The sequence below is a fragment of the Rhinolophus sinicus genome, chromosome X (genome assembly GCF_036562045.2).
Source record: "Rhinolophus sinicus isolate RSC01 chromosome X, ASM3656204v1, whole genome shotgun sequence".
Classification (NCBI taxonomy): domain Eukaryota; kingdom Metazoa; phylum Chordata; class Mammalia; order Chiroptera; family Rhinolophidae; genus Rhinolophus; species Rhinolophus sinicus.
The window spans coordinates 43,480,474-43,501,007 of record NC_133768.1 but is presented as its reverse complement, the minus strand read 5'-3'; the positions used below and the strand labels follow the sequence as shown (position 1 = coordinate 43,501,007).

The 20,534-nt window shown below is 40.1% G+C and overlaps 1 protein-coding gene across 1 annotated transcript; it reads right to left on the bottom strand.

Annotated features, from left to right (window-relative positions):
• Window positions 1-14,522: 14,522 nt before the first annotated feature.
• On the bottom strand, window positions 14,523-19,412 carry USP51 (ubiquitin specific peptidase 51). Its single transcript, XM_019719984.2, has one exon. It carries the CDS (start codon window positions 19,410-19,412, stop codon window positions 17,247-17,249), a length of 2,166 nt encoding a protein of 721 aa, XP_019575543.2. The 3' UTR covers window positions 14,523-17,246.
• Between the last annotated feature and the right edge of the window lie 1,122 nt (window positions 19,413-20,534).

Below are 20,534 nucleotides of genomic sequence, written 5' to 3'. Positions count from 1 at the left end.
CTCATTATACAACTTTGCTTCTGGAAATTAAACAATCCTAAAAGCAGTACGTAGTGAGACCATCACATACACTACCCCTGGCCTCTGTCACCTTTACTGATCCTACTGAGATGAGAAGTGTCAAGATGAGATTGCTCATTTCTTGAATATAAAACAGGAGAAGATGGCAGGGAGCCCCAGAGGTGAAGATGATAGCTGATACACTAGTCTCCAACTTCTACTATTCCCTGTAGAACCTAGTAAGATCCTAATGGAGTGGGTCCAAGGGGCCTTTATTTCCTGGGAATATGCAGGGACATGTATAAGAATCTTTCCTCTTGGGTAAAGGCAAACAACCTTTCCAAGGGATCCTGCCAAGATTTACCACAGTTCTTCTGGTGCACTAAGGGTAAGGAGGGAAAGTGACTGAGAGTTCCCAAGAATGGTCTGTATGTCAAAAATTGATGGGGAGAGATGAGCGCTAATTCCTATGAATGGAATATGGAATGCGTGCCCATTCTACAGTGACAATGAAAACTAGGGCACATGGTCTGATTGAGGGTCTTTGTTTCTATTTACTGCTCTATTTTTCATTGTAAAAGTTATACTCATTAAGAGCATTAAAGCAAAAATTTTGAATAGAAAAAAAGAAAGACTTGACCCCAAAACTGCCCAGACCTGCCTGTCTGGTCCAAGTAAACCATGACTGCCTTTATGCCCCAGCCGGGCTACTAAACCCCTTTGTTTCTACATTCCTGGCAAGAAGTGAGCAGATTATATTTTCTTCAACAAATAAAAGGCATGGAGAATACGAGGGGGGAAAGAAAGGCAGTATATTAAAAGACTCTAGAGGACATATCGACCAGATGCAACATTGGAATTTTTTGGGTCCCAATTTGATCAAACAAAGTGCATAAATACATTAATGAGACAATTGGGGAAATGGAAATTAATGGGTGTTAAGTGAGTCTTGGACATTTTCTTGGGTGTGATATTGTGCCGTGGTTATGTTTAAACAGGGCCTTATCTATTAAAATGTATTTCTGGAAGAAATGAGTTGATGTTTACACTTTGCTTCACAGTAATCCAGAAAAAAAATTAGTATGATTGGGAACACATGAAACAAGAATTGAAGAAAGTTAATGATTATTGAAGTTGATGACTCTTGAACTTAATGGGTACACGGAGTGCATTGTACTATTCCTTCTTCTTTTATGTGTTTGAAATTTTCCATAACAAAAAATAAAAAAATTAGGAAATTAAATGCTTGGATTACTGAGAATAATGTTTGGGCAAGAAATGAAGAATAGAAAAAATAAGAAATAGTCACGTTCATGGGAACAATAGCAAGCGAAATATGGAAAATAACTGTGAAGTATTAGTCACATATTCGTGGATGTCATGCCAATTGCAGATTGTGGCAGATATAAGCCATCCTTAAACAAATGGTGCTGGAAATGGCTCTGCAATTTGAAGCAAAGTTTATTTATTTTGATTTTTAATTAAATTTATTGGGGGTGGCAATGGTTAGTAAATTACATAGGTTTCAAGTGTACAATTCTATAATACATCATCTATATAGCATATTGTGTGCTCAATACTCAGAGTGAGCTCTCCTTCCATCACCATATATTTGATCCCCCTTACCCTCTTCTACCATCTCACCTTTCCCCTTACCTCTGCTAACCACTAAACTGAAACAAAGTTTATTTACCCTAAGAAAGAACTTTGAAGCAGGGAAATATCTCCCTGATTTCTTAAACATGTTTTATTTTTAAAGAATCACTTTTGATGTTCTTGTTGAAGGATACATAAGCAAATTATGTATACAACAATATGCACCTTTGGTAAGAATATTGAGGGCGGTGTGCTTGAAATTCTCTTAGCGAAAAGAAACCAGACTATGGGAATTACAAACCCTCATATGGAAGCTTAGTTGAGAAAATAATTGAGATGCAGAGAGGTTCTAAGGGGTCAGAACCAAGGGCACATGTCTTAATCAAAGTAGTCACCTTCTGCAACGCAATAGCATATGGTGAAGAAATCTTGCACTCTTAAGGAACTTCTGCCTAGGAGAATCTCTGTCTCTGGGATCCATTACTCTGGGGCAGGAGGTGGCAGTCTTACCATAGTGCCCCCACCTGTGTTCATTGCAGTTCTAGTGGGAGAACAAGGTACTGAGACAATTTCCCAAAATTGTGTGTGTGTGCATGCATGCATGCGCGGGCGCGTGTGTGTATGTAGATGGGGTGCACCCTCGCTTTGAAAGGGGAGGTGAGAAATTATCTGAGTATAGAAACTATATTTGAAAAGAAAAATAGAGAAAAGTAATGTAAAGTGTTATTATTTTCTGATGTGTCATTGAGAATATAACATAGGCCCATAATAACAATTTGTGGAAACAAAAAAAGGAAAGAAAGTTGAATATTATCTCATCATCATAAATTCCCACTGTCTGTACTGCCATATATTTGTTCCCCTCTTATGTTCTGTGAATATGCATGTTTTAGATAACTAAGATTATACAATAAGCAGGTTTTGTGTCCTGATTTTTTTAATGGACTTTGATTTGTGAATACAGGCATATGTGTCCTCATAAAGATAAAAAAGTGAACCACAGTTGCCACACATTAAACAAATTGCAGTTTTTAAAATGATAAAATTAGACATAATCAGATCTGTTCCTGAAAATCCAGAGTGTTTGATCTCCATAGTTCTGATTGACTCTGATGGCAGATGGAAGGAGCCTCATGTCTCTCAACCACTGGCAAACTGTGAGGTAGGGCTGGCAAGAGGAGAGGAAAGGAAGGTGGTCTAAGGTTGCCACCTAACATTGGAGTCCCTTGCCCTTTTTACCATCCAGTTCATACAGAGTGGGACGACCCCTGTTCCTGGGCCCTCTAAATGGTTAAAAATGGAGCTGCAGTAGAATAAAGCCTAATGAGGAATCAGGGAAGCAACTGAGAACTGAAGAGAATCAAGCCTGACATCAGAACCCCTTTCACCTCTAAAGGAGAGCCTGCATGGGAAAGAAATATGAGACCACATTCATGCAAAGACGATATTCAAAATACTTTACAAATGGTATGGTCTTTTACATCAATACATGCATCAGCATATATGTGGAAAATTTAAATATATTCCTTTATGTCCCCTGGATAAACTATTTATGATAAAACTACTTAACACATGATAGAATTTGTGGCTTTACAGTCAATTTCCAGTAAAGTGTATAGATATTGCCTGATACGACTTCTAAACTCTTTTGCACCTCTGTCAGTATAGGGAGCCTGCTGAGGTCCAAGCATTCTTCCTATTTTCATTATTTCAGTGTCTAGTTTTTCAGAATGTTAATTCTCTCTGCTGGTTATATGAAGTAAGTTGGTAAGCATAAAGTTTACTGGGAAAAGACTTTTGAATAGTTACTTCCTTTTGTGTGCCAGCCAGAGATAACCGAACATGATTTATCACCAAAGTAAAACACCTGGGAAATTACCTCACAGCTGGGCTAAAATTCCAGACTCTCTCCCTACCATTACACTGGTAACATCTTTTCAAATGCAATGTATGTTCATCTGAGTGTTTTCTCATTAATTCCACCATTCTCTCAAGGAAAGACAATAAAGTTTCGGAAGTTATTTCAGGTGCCCTGCCTTCCAAATTTCACATTTTTAGTAAAATTTTACAAAATTTTTTGGTTGAAACAATTGATGAGTTACCTACCAACCAACCGGTTGGCCCAGTGCTATCCTGATTTTAGCACCAAAAGCCCTGTGTCCTGGGGAACCTCTCTCTGGATATGAGAAGTCCTTGGTTTCACAGATGGTTGCATAAGGTTGGGGGGAAAGTACAGAACTCTCATGGCAGTCCCCAAGATAGGGGCTGAAAGCAACTGTGATTTTAGTGTCAAATGGGTACCATATGGATTACAGCTTTCCCTAGTTGCTGTGCTGTTTTTTTCCTGACTGTTGATATTGACAGCCATGATTTTGGGTTCACAGTAACGGATCATGCATTGCTGCACAACTTTGTGTGATGTGACCTGAGTGTGCAAGTTTAGCATTTGTAATCCCGACTGTGAGTCCCCCGTCTGGCACTCAGTAGACATGCAGGGAGCAGCTTTTGAATAAATTTCCAGGTATTTGTCCACTGATAGATGTGCAGATGTTGAAATGATGTTGTACAAGTATATTCTTTGCAGATTTGATTATAATGACAAAAGTGGTAAATAACCAAAATGTCTACCATAAAGGAACTGTGCAACTTAAGACCATTGTATTAGGAGTGTTTGCAGTCTGTCTTTACTTTCCATGTGCATCAACTGTTGTTATTTGTAGTGAGGTAGTGCTAGTTTAACTTTCCACAATGTGAATATATGGATTATGTTTCCTAAGAATTCAGGTGATGAACAGGAGAATGATTACAATACCAATACCCACATGAACCCCATAGAAGGAGTATATTTTAATGACAGATGGAAGTACATATACAACTGGATTAGAGAGGTAAATGACCAAAACAGAACATACTATACAAAATGCTGAAAAGCATTTTGCGTCAGGTATGGTGTACCACGGGATGCAAAAACAATAAAAAAACTCTCCAAAAAGAACACCAATGTCCATCTGAAAACAGAGTCTGCTGAATTAGCTTGGGCATTCCACACTGAACCAACACACATTATTGTTTCCTTCCCTTGATCTCTCTGTAAAATTTAGTCAAGTTACATAGATTCAGAGATTGTAACAAAAAGTTAGATTAACCAAAGTGGAATGTTTGATCACATTATGTTAAGTCATTACAGTGCAGAGCTGGTTCTATCAGATTTTACCAACTTTCATACTTTTTAGAATATATCAATAATGTGTTGATTCACAGGGAAAAAAAGTTCCCCCAGCTCTTATGTACTTTGGTTTGAACAATGAAGTTTCAAGTAGACTTCTTGAATCCAATGAACATTTTAATGAAACCGCAGACACATAAAATAAATGATTGTTGATAATTTGTCCAAAAACAAACTAGAGTTTGCTCATCTATCTGCATGTTTCAAAGGCAGGGCAAATGTAAAATTCAGCAAATTCCATGCAGTCTGCAAACTTCCTACCAAAAAAAAAAAAAAAAGAAAGAAAGAAAAAGAATAATCTTACCTGTTAAATGTCCTGCACAATTTGTCCAAAGCACAGGTTAAAGGAATATGATTTGCCTACCTGCGATTTTGAAGCTTATATAATGAGCATTAGTGGTCACTTTAATTTTCTCAAATCATGCAGAAGCATGTTATGAGATTTTAATGAGAAATGTGTCTATAAGATGGCTGCCATTGATGCTGACCATAGAAAAGATGCTAACATGTCAGCCTGCCCATTAAAATTGTGGAAAGTGTGGAACATGAAGAATGTCCTAATATTTGAAAATGTATTGAAGATGAGAATGGATTACAGTAAAGCAGAAATTTATATGCTGTTTCTCAAAACGTTTGAAGATCTTTGAAGAGTCCCTAAGGAGCCTAGGAAAGTATCAACTGACTGTACCTGATCTTTTCAATGTTATGCGTAGGTTGCAACAAATCTGATTTAGCTAAAAGTATGACTCATTTTGTTTTTGAATAAGACTGCTTAAGAAATCAAGAAAAAAAGGTCACCAGCAAAGTGCAACAAAGTTTAACAAAACCTTCTTGACTTCTTTACTAAAAATGTAATTTCTATGGAATCCAACTTCAATTTTACAAGTTCAGATTTCCTCTGAGCCATAAAAACATCTTCCTGAGAAAGAGTGATTTTACATATTAAGACATTCAATGCACTTTAGAGTGTTTGGAAATTACAGACACTTTAAACATGGACAGACTATGGGATGAATTTACAAATGTGAAGGACATGATCGACAAACAAGCCTACAGATAGAAAGTAGATGACATCATTGGAGATGTACAAACAAATTCCTTTACATCAAAAATCTGCTGTTACTAGTAAGTAAAATCTATGCTTAAATGCTTTTGTTGAGAGGATATTGATGTCATCACATTGGACTGACATCAAGAATCAGTTTAATAGGGGCTTGATAGGAGCAGATTTGCAAGTCAAATTGAAATTTAACTGATGGTATACTGTGTAACCACTACATAAAAGCAAAAAAAAAAAAAAAAAGGCTATCCTGAAGGCTGCAGGCAGTTTAGAGAAGAATTAATACAAAAGGAAACAAAAATAAAACTGTATTGTGGGACAGAATGAAGCAAATTGCTGTTTGTTTTCACTAAATTTAGGTACCGTGTTTCCCCCAAAATAAGACCGGGTCTTATATTAATTTTTGCTCCAAAAGACGCATTAGGGCTTATGTTCAGGGGATGTCATCCTGAAAAATCATGCTAGGACTTATTTTCCGGTTAGGTCTTATTTTCGAAGAAACATGGTAATAACTGTATAATTAATCCTGCTTTATTTGCATTCTCTTTTTATAAAATTGTATACTTGTGCATATTAAGAATAAACTAATATTGAATGTCAACCATAATTGAAAAATAAACAAATACTTAGCATAATACCCTCTAGGTCCATCTATGTTGTCACAAATGGTAACATTTCATTGTTTTTTTATGGCCAAGTAATAGTCCATTGTATATATGTATCATACCGTGTTTCCCTGAAAATAAGACCTAGCCGGACCCTGTATTATATTATATTACACTACATTATATTATATTGTATTATATTATAATTATTATTTAGACCTGGTCTTATAGTAAAATAAGGCCAGGTCTAATATTAATTTTTGCTCCAAAAGATGCATTAGAGCTTATGGTCCAGCTAGGTCTTATTTTCAGGGAAACATGGTATCTTCTTTATCCACTTGTCTATTTATGGGCACTTAGGTTACTTCCATATCTTGGTTATTGTAAATAGTGCTACAGTGAACATAGGGGTGCATATATCTCTTTGAATTAGTGTTTTGGATTTCTTCAGACAAATACCCAGAAGTGGAATTGCTGGGTCATAGGTAGTTTTATTTTTAATTTTTTGAGGAACCTCCAGACCGTTTTCCATAGTGGCTGCACCAATTTGCAATGCCACCAACAGTGCAAGAAGGTTCCCTTTTCTCTGCATAACTTGTTTGTTGATTTATTGATAACGGCCATTCTGATAGGTGGGGGTAATATCTCATTGTGGTTTTAATTTGCATTTTTCTGATGATTAGTGACATTGAGCATCTTTTCATATGTCTATTGGCCATCTGTATGTCCTCTTTGGAGAAATGCCTATTCAGGTCTTTTGCCCATTTTTTAATTGGATTTTTTGTTTGTTTGTTTGTTTGTTTGTTTGTTTTTTGGTGTTGAGTTGCATGAGTTCTTTATCTATTTTGGATATTAACTGCTTATCAGATACATCATTGGTAAATATCTTCTCCCATTCAGTAAGTTGTCTTTTCATTTTGTTGATGGTTTCCTTTGCTGTGCAAACTCTTTAGTTTAATATAGTCCCATTTGTTCATTTTTTCTTTTGTTTCCCTTGCCCAAGGAGCTATATCAGAAAAAAATATTACTAAAAGTAATGTCAGAGAGTTTATTGCCTATATTTTCTTCTAGTTTTATGGTTTTAGGTCTTACATTTAAGTCTTTAATCCATTTTTTTTTTTTTTTTTTTTTTGGAGTAGTTATTTTTTCTTAATAATTTTTTATTTTTCAATTATAGTTGACATACAATATTATATTAGCTTCAGGTGTATTTAATCCATTTTGAATTTATTCTTGTATGTGGTGTAAGAAGGTTGTCTAGTTTCATTTTTTTGCATGTAACTGTCTAGTTTTTTTCAATACCATTTATTGAAGAGACTGTGTTTACCATTGTATATTCTTGCTTACTTTATCTTAAATTAATTGGCTATATAGACATGGGTTTATTCTGGGCTCTTTATTCTGTTTCATTGATCTATGCCAGTACCACCCTACCGTTTTGATTGCTACATCATCTTTTTTTTTGAAGTTCCATTAATATTTCATTGCCAAAATTATTATTGGTTATTATACTGTAGATATTCTTTAAAATGCTGATGATATTTCTGAGTAATTTTTCCATTTGTTCTTCGAGTACTCAGATAAAATATTTTTGAATTTTATATTTTTTTCAAATGCCTGATTGTGTGGAACTCATGCATGAAGATCATTTAATTTATTCATCATTGATGATTGTAAATTTTACTTATTTGACCATGAATGTAACAGGACTGTCATTCTGTGTGTGTGTTTAGCAATTTCAACTTCTAGCATAACTTTTGAGGACCATGTGCATCAGACATTTACAAAAAGAAAATGACTCTTGCTCAAGAGTAGACTGTTGTGTCGTATGGCTGGGGTTCAATCTTAACTCTACTATTTATTAGCCTTGTGAGACTGGGCAAATGACCTCACCTGGTCTGTACAATGGAGAAGACAATAGTAACCAACTTATCAAGCTACTTTTTTTTTCATTTAGTCAACAGATGATTTTGAAGGTTTGATATGTGTTAGGCTTTCTTCTATGTACCAAGAATATAGCAGTAAGCAAAATGTAAATCTCCCTTGGACCACTTTGATTCTATTGAAGCAGACATGGTGTAAACATGTATTGTAAAGTGAGTGATAAAAATAAGAGGAATAAATAAAACATGCCTGAAAAAGGAAAACAGATTGACAGGGTTTTGCTACCTTAGATGGCTGGTTAGGGAAGGCCTCTCTGGGTGATATTTAAGCACACATCTGAATAAGCAAAGGCAAAATATGGGGGAGGACTGTTCCAGGTAGAGTAATGTTTATGAAGACCATGAAATGAAAATAAGCTTTTATATTTTGAGAGCAGCACAGAGCTTACATATAGTTAGCCTTTAGTATGCAGCACACTCTTCTAAGCACTTAATATTTATGCTCTATTGACTTGTCTCCACAACTGTAAAAGTTAGGTGCCATTATTATTATGCCTCATTTTATAGATGAGGAATTCAAGACAGAGTGTGTTTAAGTAACCTGATGAAGGTCACATTACCAGTGGTGGATAGCCAGGATGAAAATCCATCTTTGGATCCACAGCCTGTGGTCTTAACCACCAAGCGGCTCTCTTATGTCTGTAGCACTGCCCATACGAGGTTGGACAATCAAGTTCATGAACTCATCCTAGAAACAGTGCTACATACCTCATTGCTGGATATCACTACGGTCACCTTCAAAGTACTCCCCTTGGGAAGCTGTGCACCAATGCCAGCGCCTAGTCCACACTTCAAAACAATTTTGGAACTCTTTTTCTGGAATGGCCATCAGAGCTGTCATCATATTACCCTCGATGCCCTAAAGGTCATCAAAATGTTTTCTTTATCTTTGGGTAAAGAAAGAAGTCATTGGGGGCCAGATCAGGTGCTCCAATACAGTTATTTGTTTACTGGCTAAAAACTCCCTCACAGACAGTGCTGTGTGAGCTGGTGCATTGTCGTGATGCAAGAGCCATGAATTGTTGGTGAAAAGTTCAGGTCGTCTAACTTTCATGCAGCTTTTTCAGCACTTCCAAATAGTAAGCTTTTCTGTCCTTAGGGACTCAGGTCCAGCCTAGGAGGATGCATATTCTGAGATATGGTAGGCTATGGAAATAGAATAGTTACAGAGAAATGTGGCAGTCAGAAGGCCTGGCATGCAATAAGAAAATCCCAGGACCTTAGTTCTGCTTCTGGCTCTGCCGCTAGTCCCCTGTGTGAACTTGGGGAGCAAGTCCCTCCACCTCTCCCTGGGCCAAGTATCCTTAAAGCAGTAAGAAACCTGCAGACTAAAGGCTCTGTAGGGATCTTCCCAATTCTCAGATTCTACAAGCCCATAAATTTGGTGGATTCAGAGGTGAGTATTACCTGGCTGTTATTCCAGTATAAGCGGAAGAATCAGATGAGTTCCTGGGTTGCAACAAAACCTGATGGTTATGGGCCTGGACTCAGTACTTTATGCCCCAGTTCTCCCTCTTAATTACTTTGTGCCTTGGGGAAAGACATTTAAATTCTGTGAGCCTCATCTTCCTTGTTTGTCAAGTAGAGCCAACAATAAGACAGACCCTACTGGGGTGCGTGTAGCACAAGAGGAGAAAAACTCAGTGAGGTCAGGAGAGACCTGGCTGAGGAGGATTTATAGAAAGAAGTCTACTTAGGTGATGTCCTTTGTGATGTGTAGGAAAATGGGTTTCCAGAGAGCTAGAAGTTATCATTTCTTAAGGATACCCCAGGGACAAGGGGAATATTTGGACATTGAAAAGTGGGGCAAGATAAATGATCTTTTTAGTTCCAACCATGTTCTCTGCTCTGTACTAAATGCCTTACAAACACTGTTGCATTTGGACCTCTCAACAGCCCTGGGGTTCTGTTACTGGCCCAGTGTCACCTGTTAGTAAGGGGTAGATCTGGGATGTGATTTCAGTTCAAGTCTGTCTGGTGCACCAAAATCATTGTCCTCCTGGCTAGGCCTGCATCACCAAAGCTTCCCCATCACATAGAAGTAGAAATTGCAGGCCAGTCAGTTTAATTCTCTATCAGGGGTGCAGTGAGAAAGAAACTTTAAATGATAAGTTTGGAAATAGAACAAAATTGTGTCTCCTTTTAAGCAAACTGTTCTGAAAACAGATCAATTAGGACATGACTAAACTCTCAATAAGGACTCATTTCTACATAAAAAGGATTCTTTATACCTGTGCTTAGAAACACCAACTCCTCTGTCCTTCATGAGGTTTGCATTCGTTAGGAGAGAAAAAAATTTACATATCATTTAAGTTCTATGAGGGAAGTTATATTATATTGTTATAGATAGGACTGAAGTTGGGGGACAGCTTTTTATAAGGTAATTAGGGAGGATCTTTTGTGGAGGTAGCGTTGGAACTGAGATCAGAAGGATGTGATTAGAGGGAGAGTCCTCCTAGCAGGAGTAGCATGTGGGGAGGCCATGAGGCTGGACGAAGCTTGAGGAAGGGTGGAGGTCTAGGTTCTCAGGACTTTGTGGAGAGGGTGAGGATTGGTGGGAGTGAGATGAGTAATGAGGCCTGAGAGGTGGTCAGGCATCATATCATGAAAGGCTTTCTTGGCCATGACAAATAGTTTGGATTTTATTCCAAGTGCAATGGGTATACATTTTGGAGTCATCAGCCTATATAGGTAGTAAATAAAGTTGTATGCAATAGTTTTCTATTCCAGCCATAACAAGTTACGATAAACTTAGTGGCTTAAAACAACACAAACTTATTATTTCCCAGATTTGTGTGTTAGAAGTCTGACATGGGTGACACGGGGCTAAGATCAAAGTGTTGGCAGGGCTATGTTCTTGTTGGAAGGTCTAGGAGAGCTTAAAAAAAAATACAATCCAGTTTTCTAAAAACTGATTTTCAACGCAATCTCTTCTTCAACTCCACTTGCACCACCCTTAACCCCAGTCCCTTTTTCAGGCTTGACATACTCTCCTAGTATAAGGAAAGGGGAACCTACCCTGAGTAGTAGCCAAAATGCCAAAATTACAACCTGGATTTGTGAGGAAAGCTTTAACATCAAATATTCTGTGTCTGTTGTCCCACTGTCTTCAATTATCATACATCTCTTTAACAAATGGGATAAAATATTAATAGCAAAATTGAGAACTTTGAAAAAGTCAGTCACTTTGAACTTAATCAAGAGTAGTTTCAATAGCATGGTATAGGCATAAGCCATGTGGGGAACTGAAAATGACATAGCAGTTGAGTAAGTGGAAAGGGAGTAAGAAAAATATGTGTAGAAGAGTTTGGCAGTGAAAAGAAGAAAATAAATATCAGGGACAGAAGCATCATACAAAGGTATGAATTGTTTTAAATGTGAATCCCAAATCAATATCTTACAACAGACATTTTGATCTCCTCAGGGGATAATATATACTCCAGGAAGAAGTATTGGGATTTGAGGGACATTCCTTATGTCTTATAGAAATAACAGGACAAGGCTTTTGAAGAACCACCATAGAGAGTCTTAGATTTCTAGTTGTTGAATATTAACTTTCTAGAGAAAACATGGCTGCTGCTCAAATAGAGGGGAGAGTTGGGGAGCAAGGCCCCTTGGCTTTCAGGGATGGGTCAGAGGAAGGAGGCTAGTGGTGCACTGTCAGAAAGAAAGCAGGATTCCTTTTCCTTTGAAACTACAGTGAAGGTGTGGATGATGGATGGAGACAGAGGTATGTTGATGTGGGTGGTGTGGGTAAATCAGGAATCCTTATGAGTATTCTGACCTCAGAAAAAAAAGGACATGAAGTCAACTACTGAAGCTGAGTGTAGGATGGAATTTATTTTTGTTCATTCATGCATTCATTCAGCCAGCATGTTAAGTACCCACCATATACTGTGGTAGGCCTGAGGGATTTACATGCACATAGTTCTAGCCCTGGCCCAGAGTAGTAACTGCTGTGTGTTTGCAAGGGAATCAAGATAAAGGAACTGAAAGCAGTGCAGACACAACAGAAGTTGAACATTGCAAATCATTATTGGACCACCTAGGAACCAAATCCTAATAGGCAAGCCCCTTCCCAACAGGCAGGTGGGAGGGATCTGTGGTTGAGGGGCTGGTATTTTGGGCACTCTGGGAAGACCAGGTGGAATGTGAGTGGTGAAAAGTGACACACAAAGTATGAGCCATAGTATTGAAGCTAGAAAGGAAACCTGATGTTAACAGGAGAGCTGGTGGTTTCAGACAGTAAAAGGTGAGATTGTACAGCCAGGTCTTGGTGCTCAGGCAAGTATATGGCATTGAGTGAGGCTGTATGTCTAGTAATACAGTAGGATTTTGGCTTCATCCATCCTGGGTATCCTTAGGAAAGTCATTTAGCCTGATCTGACTATCCAAATCAGTCATTGGCATAGAGGCATTCACCTGTAGCATGGGCAATTTTGTGTTACCAGTTGATAGATCACTCTCATTCCAGATTATCTGCATCCAGATTTGTCAAAGGCTGTCGGCCTTCTGCACCATTCTGGTCTATGGAATCTTCCATAGCAACATCGGGAAAAGAAAAAAAAGAATTATTTGTACTGGATTGTAATGGAATGTGCATGGGCTTTGAGGACCTGGGTTTGAATACTGGCTCTACTACTTAAAATATAGTGCAGTGAACTTAAGCAAATCACTTTTTCATTCCTAGTTTCACTTTCCCAATTTGTGAAGTATGTTCAATAGTGATTGTCTCCCAGGATTGTTGTGTAGACTCAGTGAGGTAATAGAAGTAAAGCAGTTACCATAGTGCCTGGCCTATCTTGGTACTCATGAAACATTATTGCCTTTTTCTCTCTTTAATTGGGAATAGCCACATCATTGTTGTAAAGTTTGAGGGTCAGCACAAGTCGGTAGCTGAGCTAACATCTGCTTCTTAAAGACGTGCAAGGACCTGCTCTGGTTTCTCAATCTTATATGATGGAGTCCATCTGAGGTCACTCTTCCTTCCCTTTTCTATTTTTATGGTCTTAGGATCAGGATGCCCCCAGCTAATGATATAGTTTAGCTAATATGTTCAAAACCCATGGCTGCAAATGATAGAATCCCAACTCAAACTACATCAAACAAGGGCTTTACTGGCTCAGATAGCTCGGAACTTTGGGGCTTCAGGCACACCTAGATCCACAAAGTTCAAATGATGATCTCTAGACTTTCTCATCTCTGATTTTATTTTTCTCCTTATGGTGTAGATATAAACCTATCAGAGTCCCAGATTCATGCCAAGGTAAACTAGAGACTCCAGCGTGGGGGCATGGAGTGGGGAACAGAAGTAGGGAGCAAGACATCTTTCTCCTAGTGTCTATATATATTCAGTTTAGCAATGGACTCTGATTGCACAGAACCCTTTTGGGTCCTTTGGCTATCCTCAGAAGAATCACTCCTGTGGAAGGCATGTGGGTGGAAGAGTGGGGGAACTAAGAACTCTAACCTGGCCTAGCATGAGAGGAGCAAGGCAAAGTGATTGATAGCCCCACTGGAACCACAAAGAATGGGGGAAGGGCTAGAGTGCTAAGCAGACAATCTACAGCTCTCCACTAAACACAGCCACCATATACCACTCCTCTGTTGCGGTCATAACGTGCTGTGTGATACAGAACTGTGTGAAATGGTGAGGTACACTGTCTCTTGGGAAGATGAACTAATCTGGTACACCTTGGAGAGGTGCACTGCACAGATGTAAGGTAAGAGACACTGTGCGGAGCTCAGGGACACTGAAGTGAGGAGCAGTGTTGCCATGCACACACGAGAGCCCAGCTCTCTGCTTCAGCTGCTGCTCCCCCTTGCCACCCAGTCTCTCATGACTACCGATTCTTAGGTCTATGCTCTTTTCCTTGCATTGGACCTGGGACTCCCTCAACACAACCTAGCTATTTCTTCACCGAGCACCTCCTTTCTTTAAGCCATCCCCTGAAACTGAGTAGCATTTCAGAGTCTTTGGGCAAAATACAACATTAATTATATTGTATTACACCACTGGGCACTTAATGAAGGCTTGATGGATGAGAATGCATTACTGAGAGGGTGAAGAGAGCAAATAACTGAACTCATCCTCACATTAAACAACCATTTATTAACACAGAAATGAGTAAGGCGTGGCCCCCATTCTCAGAATGCTTGGTACAGAGGGGCAGACAACCACAAAGCTGCAGCAGAATCACAGTAGAATAAGTACTACCACTGAGGTACAAAGTACTTTGGAGGCACTGTAAGAGAGATACACAGGTGAGGGAGGACTATTTTCCAATTTATACCTGCATAGAGCATTCAGGGAAGGCTCCAAAGAAGTCATCTGTAAGTTGAGTCTTGAAAGATTAGAAGCCATCAGGTGAACAGTCAAGGAAGGAGCCCTACAGGCTGGGACTCAGAGATGTAGGTAAGGTCAGGTAAGTGAAGGGTTCAGGGAACCAGGCATAAATGATGGAATAAGGGGGAAAAAGAGTAAGGACTGAGTAGAAGTGCTGTCAAGCACAAACCCATAACTCTACTGTGGAAATTTAAAGGTCTTGTTCTTCCATAGAGAGGGAAGAGGTAGAGAGGAGGGTGGGAGGTCCTCAATCAGGCTATGGGGCTCAAACACCGAGGCTAGAGCTTCACAGTTGTGATCTAATATCCTTAAGCCACTAAATTGTCAAAAGCCTCTTTTCAGAAGGGAATAATTTGTATGAATAATGCATTTCTAAATGGGAGAGTGTCCCTACTATATTCATCTTTCTCAGATGCTGTTGATTCTGTCTAAAAAATAGTTCTACTTCCATCAGGAAATCAGATGAGGTGTGGAACTTGAAAGGGGAAGTTGGGCTAGAGTTGAGGCCTTGCAGTAATCTCACAACTGAATGGTAAAATGATGGTTAAAGTTTCTATTTTTTTTTTACAAAATTCTATTTATGTATGAACATAAAACTCGAAAAAAAATATTCACAAACTCATCTTATTATTCCTGTCTCATTCATTTACTTCTTTCATACCCGTATTTTGATATGTTTAAATTAAAAAACCCTTCTGAGCTTTTTAATTTTAATGTTTCCATTTAAATGTTTTTATTTTTATTTAAATGTTTTATTTTTAAAGGTTTTAAAATTTTATCTTTTGTTTAAATATTTAAAAGGTTTTAATCTGAAATTGAACTTGCCTCAAGTTCTTTGTGTATTTTTAAATCCTCTATTCTCTAAATTTTCTTCTTTAAATTTTTTTTAAATTAAAAAATTTAAAATAAACTGCATTCTTGCCTGGAATTGTTCTAAACTTTCCTTTTAAAACTTTTTTCTAAACTTAAATTTGAATTTTCAAATAAAACAGAAACAGACTCGTAGATACAGAGGACAGACTGATGGTTGCCAGACAGGAGGGGGACTGGGGGCTGGGTGAAAAAGGTGAAGGGACTAAGAAATACAAATGGTAGTTACAAAATAATCACAGGGATGTAAAGTACAGCATAGGGAATATAGTCAATGATATTGTAAAAACTATGTATAGTGGCAGGTGGGTATTAGACTAATTGGGGGGATCGCTTTGTAAATTATATAAATGTCTACCTACTATGCTATACACCTGAAATAAATATAAAATAATATTAAATGTCACCTGTAATTGAAAAAATATATTTATTCCCATTTTATTCTTCATCCATCAATCTAATCCTTATTGCATTCCCTACTGTTCTTGTCAACTAATCTATAAAATAATTGATGCCCAGGAATTAATGTATTAGTCATCGCACCAGACTTCCCAGTGCCATGTGTGTGCAGCCTATTGTACTAGGGTTGGGATGACAGAGTTCACAGTCAAAAAGAGGGGGGGGGGGTTAGATAATCACAGTTAACTGCATTACAATCTGATAAATGCTATAATAAAGATAACAAAAAATATTTTCATTCCATTTCGTATTTCTTGAAAATTTATTTCTTAGTCATTAAACTTTCATGAATTTTGTTAACCTTAGATTTTCAACACATATTTTATGCTCAAATTTCAAGGCTTGTATTAACATTTTATTCCATTTAAATTTGTTTCCTTCTTTTTCAACTTTTTAAAGCTGATTCACTTTAACTTTTTGTAAACATTCAGTTTTAATTTTTTCTTGTTTTATTCACTTTTTTAAACTAAGAATTTCTAAGAATTTCTAAAATGTGTTAAGCCCTATTTTAATAATTTTGAAGTTTTAAATTAAAAACTTCAATTTTTAAAACATTGAAAAATACCTGAATTTTTTCAAATTTAAAAATGTTTTTCTTTTAAAATTAAAGTTTTTTTCTCTTAAAGGTTTTTAAAATTTGTTTTTCAAATACTATCTTTTTTCCAAACTATTTGACTGGTCAGCCACAGCTGGAACACCAATTGTGAAGGTTTTTGTTGATGAAAGAATACTCCCTGACTTCCCACAGTATTTTTGTAGAAACAAATGACATATAGTAGTGCCAGAACATCTCTATTCCCACTCTCCCCACCTAAAACATTCTTTTCATTTAATTATGCTTTATGTGACCATTTTTTTTACCTCTCCTCCCTCCTCCCATTTCTTAAGGCTGAATGGTCACTAGTTAGTATTCTTTCTTTTTTCCCCCACAAACCATTATAAAATATGTTCTTTATATCAAGGTGCTAATTATCATATAGGTGCTGTCGTCATTGTCAGTTCCAAGTTTTTGTGATACTTCAAGAGGTGCTCATTGTTGTAGGGGTATTGTCATTGTCCATTTCAGGTAGGTTTGTGTGTCACTTCAGGATCTTGCCTATTCATTTCTTTTACTTTTTTTCTGATAAGTGGTCTAGTAAGACTACTCTTTCTCTAGACCCTGTTTGTGATAGAACAGTAAATACCCTTCACTGTAGAGTAAGTCCTCAATGGTAGCCTTGGTGATGACAGCATCATCACAGCTGAACCACTGGTCCTTTTGCTGCCGGATAAAGCTGGTGTAGTGTCCACTTTCCAAAGTTCCATGGTGATTAATCACTGCAAACAAGGAATACTTATTCTCATTGGGTGCACAATCTGTTGGTGGTTGGTCAGCTTTCATTCTGCTCTCTTTAGTGGAGGCCAAAAATGGAGTCATGTCCAGCTCCAAGGGAAAGGAGATAAAAGTATTAATCTTTCGTCTCTGTTTGCCTAAATGTTCAAACCGCTTTAGATGAAAACAGGCCACAATGGGTAATTTCTTCATTGTGAGCTGTTTGGTAGATTCCTGGTAGCTTTGGCAACTACTGCATTTGATTTTGGCACTGCTTCCTAGGTGTTCTGGCCTTGTAAACCACTGGAGGCAGTCTGTGAGTGAGGGGATTCCTGGTATGTGGTCATCCCTACACACTGTGCTGTCAGCCCTTTCTGGACTCTGGGAACTGAATGTGGCGTAAGAGCCAGGCAAGTCCAAACTGATGTCCCAGCATGGGTCTATTGTGGTGGAGACGCTATGGCAAGCTTGACATGTGACATCTGACTGCAAGCCTCCTGTAAAGATTTGGTCTATAATGCAGTTACAGCAGTTGGGGTTACTGGCTTCCTGCTCAACACTATCATCTTTGCTGTGTCTATGCAGCACATCTAATATTGCAATAAGGAACTCATGGGCATCCTGTTGCCTGTACCCTGCTAAATGTTCTGCATGAATCCATATCAGGTGCAGTAACTTATAGGGAATGTGAGGAGTTCGGCTCCCAGAGTACATAGCATGAAAAAGAGAAGACATTTCGCAGACAAGACACAAGCTGGGGCTTGTCATTATACATTTGTGCTTGTCAGAGAGAAAGAAATCTTTCAGAAGAGGAATATGGGTAAGTGCCTGGACAATACAATTCATAAAACAGGTGTTCCCAAGATTGATTAGCCCTCTCAGGCCTACAGTATACACTGACTTTTTTCTCCTCTTTTTCTTGGGTTTCACCAATTTTGGCTGCCGTTCCTTTGACTCACAGGTTGATTGCTTCTCTTCAACACCTGATGCCATATACTGTTGCGAAACATCTGTTGAGGTGGAAGTTAATAATTTCAACATTTTCTCTTTTGTTTCTTTGGCAATCTGTTCTATGTCTTTGTCATATACATAATCCTTACATATAAAGCAGTATATAACCCCATGGTAGAGGTCTACAGCTAAATTGTGCTGTTCTGTTTCTGCATGTTTATGAATATGTTTCTCAGTAAAGCAACCAAAAAAGACACAGGAGAGACAAGAGTGGAGTCTGTTCACATGGGTACTACATACAAGACAGATGCAGGACTTTGCCTTACGCTTCCTAGTCTCCGGGGTCCCACTCCAAACGAAACGCTGGTAGATCAACCGAAGGTTCTTCTGCCAATTCTTCGCTACTTTAAAGCTCTCCACATGAGAGCAGCCTGCGGGACCCTGATCAAACTCCACCTCCAGCAGCCAGTCCCCAAAGCCACCTCGATCCCCAGAGCCGCCTAAGTCACCAAAACAGCTTTGCCGCGTCCGAGGCCTGGACGCCGGCCGGGATCTACGCTGAGGTCTGCGCCAGTGCCGGGGCCGGGGCGAGGGCGGAGGGGGGTGCGGCGGTGGCGGTGGCGGTGGCGGTGGCGGCGGCGGTGGCGGCGGCGGCGGCAGATGGGTTGGAGGCGGGGGTGGGGCCTCGGGTCCGGGCGGTCCTCGGAAGCGGGCCGGGGGCTGGGGCCGAGGGCGGGGCTTGCGGCGCGGGCAGAGGGGCGAGGAGCTGCTGGGCCAGCGGGGTGGGGTTGAAGGGAACACCTCGTCGCCACCGATGCCGCTCCAGGTCAGGTTCTCCTCAGGCGCAGGTTTACGCTCTTGTAATGGCTCCAGCTTCATCTCCTCAGTTCCCTGGCCGGCACACGCCTTCGTCGTCCCCACCGCCTCCACCTCCATTTCCCCCGCCTTCTCAACCGCCTTCTCGGGCGAGGCTCCTCCCCCACCTCTCGAGCTCCAACGGATCAAAGAGCCAGAGGACAAGGCAGCTTCTGGAACTTGGGCCATCAGCTCACCGCCTGGTCTGGAGTGAAAGGCGTCTGGACTCGAGCTGCCACTGTAGATGGAATGAGACAGAGATAGCTGTGAATAATCTGGCCGGCGTCATGGCCGCGGCGGGCCATTAGCGCCCCCGGGACCCTCCCACCGGCCTCTGCGAGCTCCACCCCCTCTATTCAGTGGCTCCCTGGAACTGGTGTGGAGACCGAAGCGGTTGGTTACCTGGTTTAAAGGCGATCGGATCTTGCCCGGGGCTGAGGGGGTGGTGCGGCTTGGGAGGGAGGCAGGCAGACAGAGGGTGGAAAAGGTGGGGGCGGGGGTACGGCCTGAGCTTTAGGGTGGAAAGAGATGGAATCTTTAAAAAAGGCGCCACCCTCTGACTGCCTTTCTTGGGCCTTACGCAGCCTCACTTTGGTACAGCTTCCTCTGACGTTCATTCCTTATATCCTAAAACACGCTTGGGTCAACATTTTACCTTAAAAATGGCTGGGCCACCTATGGAAAATGGGCTCAGGGGAAGAAAATGTCTCCCTACTCCCATCTTACCTGTGCTTCTGGGGCTGGCTGTGTTCCACCTTTTGCCCCCACCTCCAAGTGCAGTCTTTTACTCTGCCACTTTCTTGTGCCCTCTCATGCTCCTTCGCGCTTGTGTTCTCTCTCACACCTCCTTTCTGGCTTCAGCACCCTCATTCCCTATAATTCCTCTGAGAATTCGGACTCCTTCTCACGCCCTCCACGCGCTGGACGCTCACGTCTTCAGTGCTGAACGCCCGAAGTCCCTGCCCCTTCCCGCCCCCGCCCACGCAGCGCCCCCAGCCCCGCTGTTTGTTTAAAGGTCTGGGTTACCTTGGGCCCCAGGCGCGTGATTCAGAACGTCAGCAGCTGCTGCTGTCCAGGCGCTCCTCAGCCAGCCTTCTCTCCTGACCTCTCCTCAGGGCTGGTCACAAGGGGGCCGCCCCCTGGCCCCACCCCTCTCGACGTGCGGCCCCCAGCCCCGGATTCTGCCCTCCTTCAGTGATGAGTGGCACCGTTGTCCGCGCAGTCAGACAAACCTCTTCCTGAAACAGATTCTACTGGAGGTAACCACAGCGACAGAGTCTAGAGAAAGCCCCTGAAATGGAGGCTGTGGCC